At 45.9% G+C, this 1,434-nt stretch overlaps 1 protein-coding gene across 1 annotated transcript in view; it reads right to left on the reverse strand.

Moving 5' to 3' along the window:
* The window catches only part of LOC103381242 (serine/threonine-protein phosphatase PP1-beta catalytic subunit-like), a 3,960-nt gene that overhangs the window by 1,351 nt on the left and 1,175 nt on the right, over positions 1-1,434 (reverse strand). Inside the window, exons 2-7 of the mRNA XM_025056692.1 lie at positions 1,277-1,408; positions 968-1,198; positions 757-861; positions 590-661; positions 102-253; positions 1-17 (exon numbers count right to left, since the gene is read on the reverse strand). The exon at positions 1-17 is cut by the window's left edge and continues 109 nt beyond it. Coding sequence (XP_024912460.1) covers positions 1-17; positions 102-253; positions 590-661; positions 757-861; positions 968-1,198; positions 1,277-1,408 — 709 coding nt within the window. The remainder of the gene's footprint in view (positions 18-101; positions 254-589; positions 662-756; positions 862-967; positions 1,199-1,276; positions 1,409-1,434) is intronic.

The following is a 1,434-nucleotide window of genomic DNA, read 5'->3' on the forward strand; positions in this document are numbered from 1 at the left end:
TATCCATCTTCCACAACCTGTAGGTGGATTCAAGAGCAGAACTCAAACAAATGTGTTGTCCTATCACCAAACAGAAGAGTGAAGGACAAGGCGGTCGTTACCTGATGTGCTCGGCAGATGAGATCCAGGTCGTGCCTGTTGAGAAACTTGCTGACCACGTCCGGCCCAAAGGTGAAGGAAACTCCTCTGTCGTTCTCTCCCCAGCCCTGGACGTCTTTGTCTGGGTCTGACCACAGCAGGTCACACAGCAAACCTGAAAAGTAAAAGAAACATTAACATACAGATGTCGTCGAGTGAATGATTTATACTTTTTAGTTCTGACGTGTGACATTCACAGAAGGATTGAAACACTGCTGCAGAAATGTTCAGATTCAAGTGTAAATTTATGTAGAGTGGTTACATTGATAGAGAAAGTTCAATTCATCCTAGAACTTTTTGATGCACCTATTTACCCCACTGAACCACAAAAGGAATCTAAAATCTTTTGACTTTAAATATTGATCTCCAAAATGCTGAAAATCAACTATGTGAGACCACATTTTTTTCCAGCTCAGGACCAGAATAGTTTACCACACAGAGAGCAGCAGACCTGTGTCTGGGACATCAGTTGGTCTCATGATGCGTCGGATTTGTTCCATGGACTGTAGATCAGGTGAGAGCCCTGAGAAAAACCAATAAACCACTTTAGATGATTCACTTCAGCAAGGAACGTGTTGTGAACCTCAGATCGAGAGAGCATGTGTGTAGAGCACACACCTCCATGGCAGCAGAAGATCTTCTCATCGATGATCGCAGCGATTGGCAGGCAGTTAAAACAGTCTGTGAATGTTTTCCAAAGTTTTATGTTGAACCTGCGCTTGCCTGAAAAGAAAATGTAAAGAAATGTACAAGTATAACAATTGAAATCTGTATATATTTGCCAATGCCATGAAGTTAACCAAGATATTCAAGATATTTTTCAACTTACATTCATCGTAGAAGCCGTAGATGCGGTTGATGGAGGCGCACTCGTGGTTCCCCCTGAGCAGGAAGAAGTTTTCCGGGTATTTGATCTTGTACGCCAGCAGCAGGCAGATGGTCTCCAGCGACTGTTTCCCTCTGTCGACGTAATCGCCCAGAAACAGGTAGTTGGCTTCTGGAGGGAAACCTCCGTACTCAAATAACCTCAGCAGGTCTGTGTACTGACCGTGGATGTCGCCTGGAAATGTCCACACCCGTGTGGTTAAAGTATGTGTGAAACCTGGTACAGGGACGTGTAGACGGGAGGAAATCTCACCACAGATTTTGAGCGGAGCCTCCAGTTCCAGCAGGATGGGCTGACTGAGGAAAATCTCTCTGGACTTGATGCAGAGCCCCCGCACCTCAGCCTCCGTCATCTGGACCGTCTTCCCTGGGCGACATCCTCGCACTGCGGGTCAAAACGTTAAGAGCGGT

Source organism: Cynoglossus semilaevis, chromosome 7 (assembly GCF_000523025.1).
Source record: "Cynoglossus semilaevis isolate Cse_v1.0 chromosome 7, Cse_v1.0, whole genome shotgun sequence".
NCBI classification, from domain to species: Eukaryota; Metazoa; Chordata; class Actinopteri; order Pleuronectiformes; family Cynoglossidae; genus Cynoglossus; species Cynoglossus semilaevis.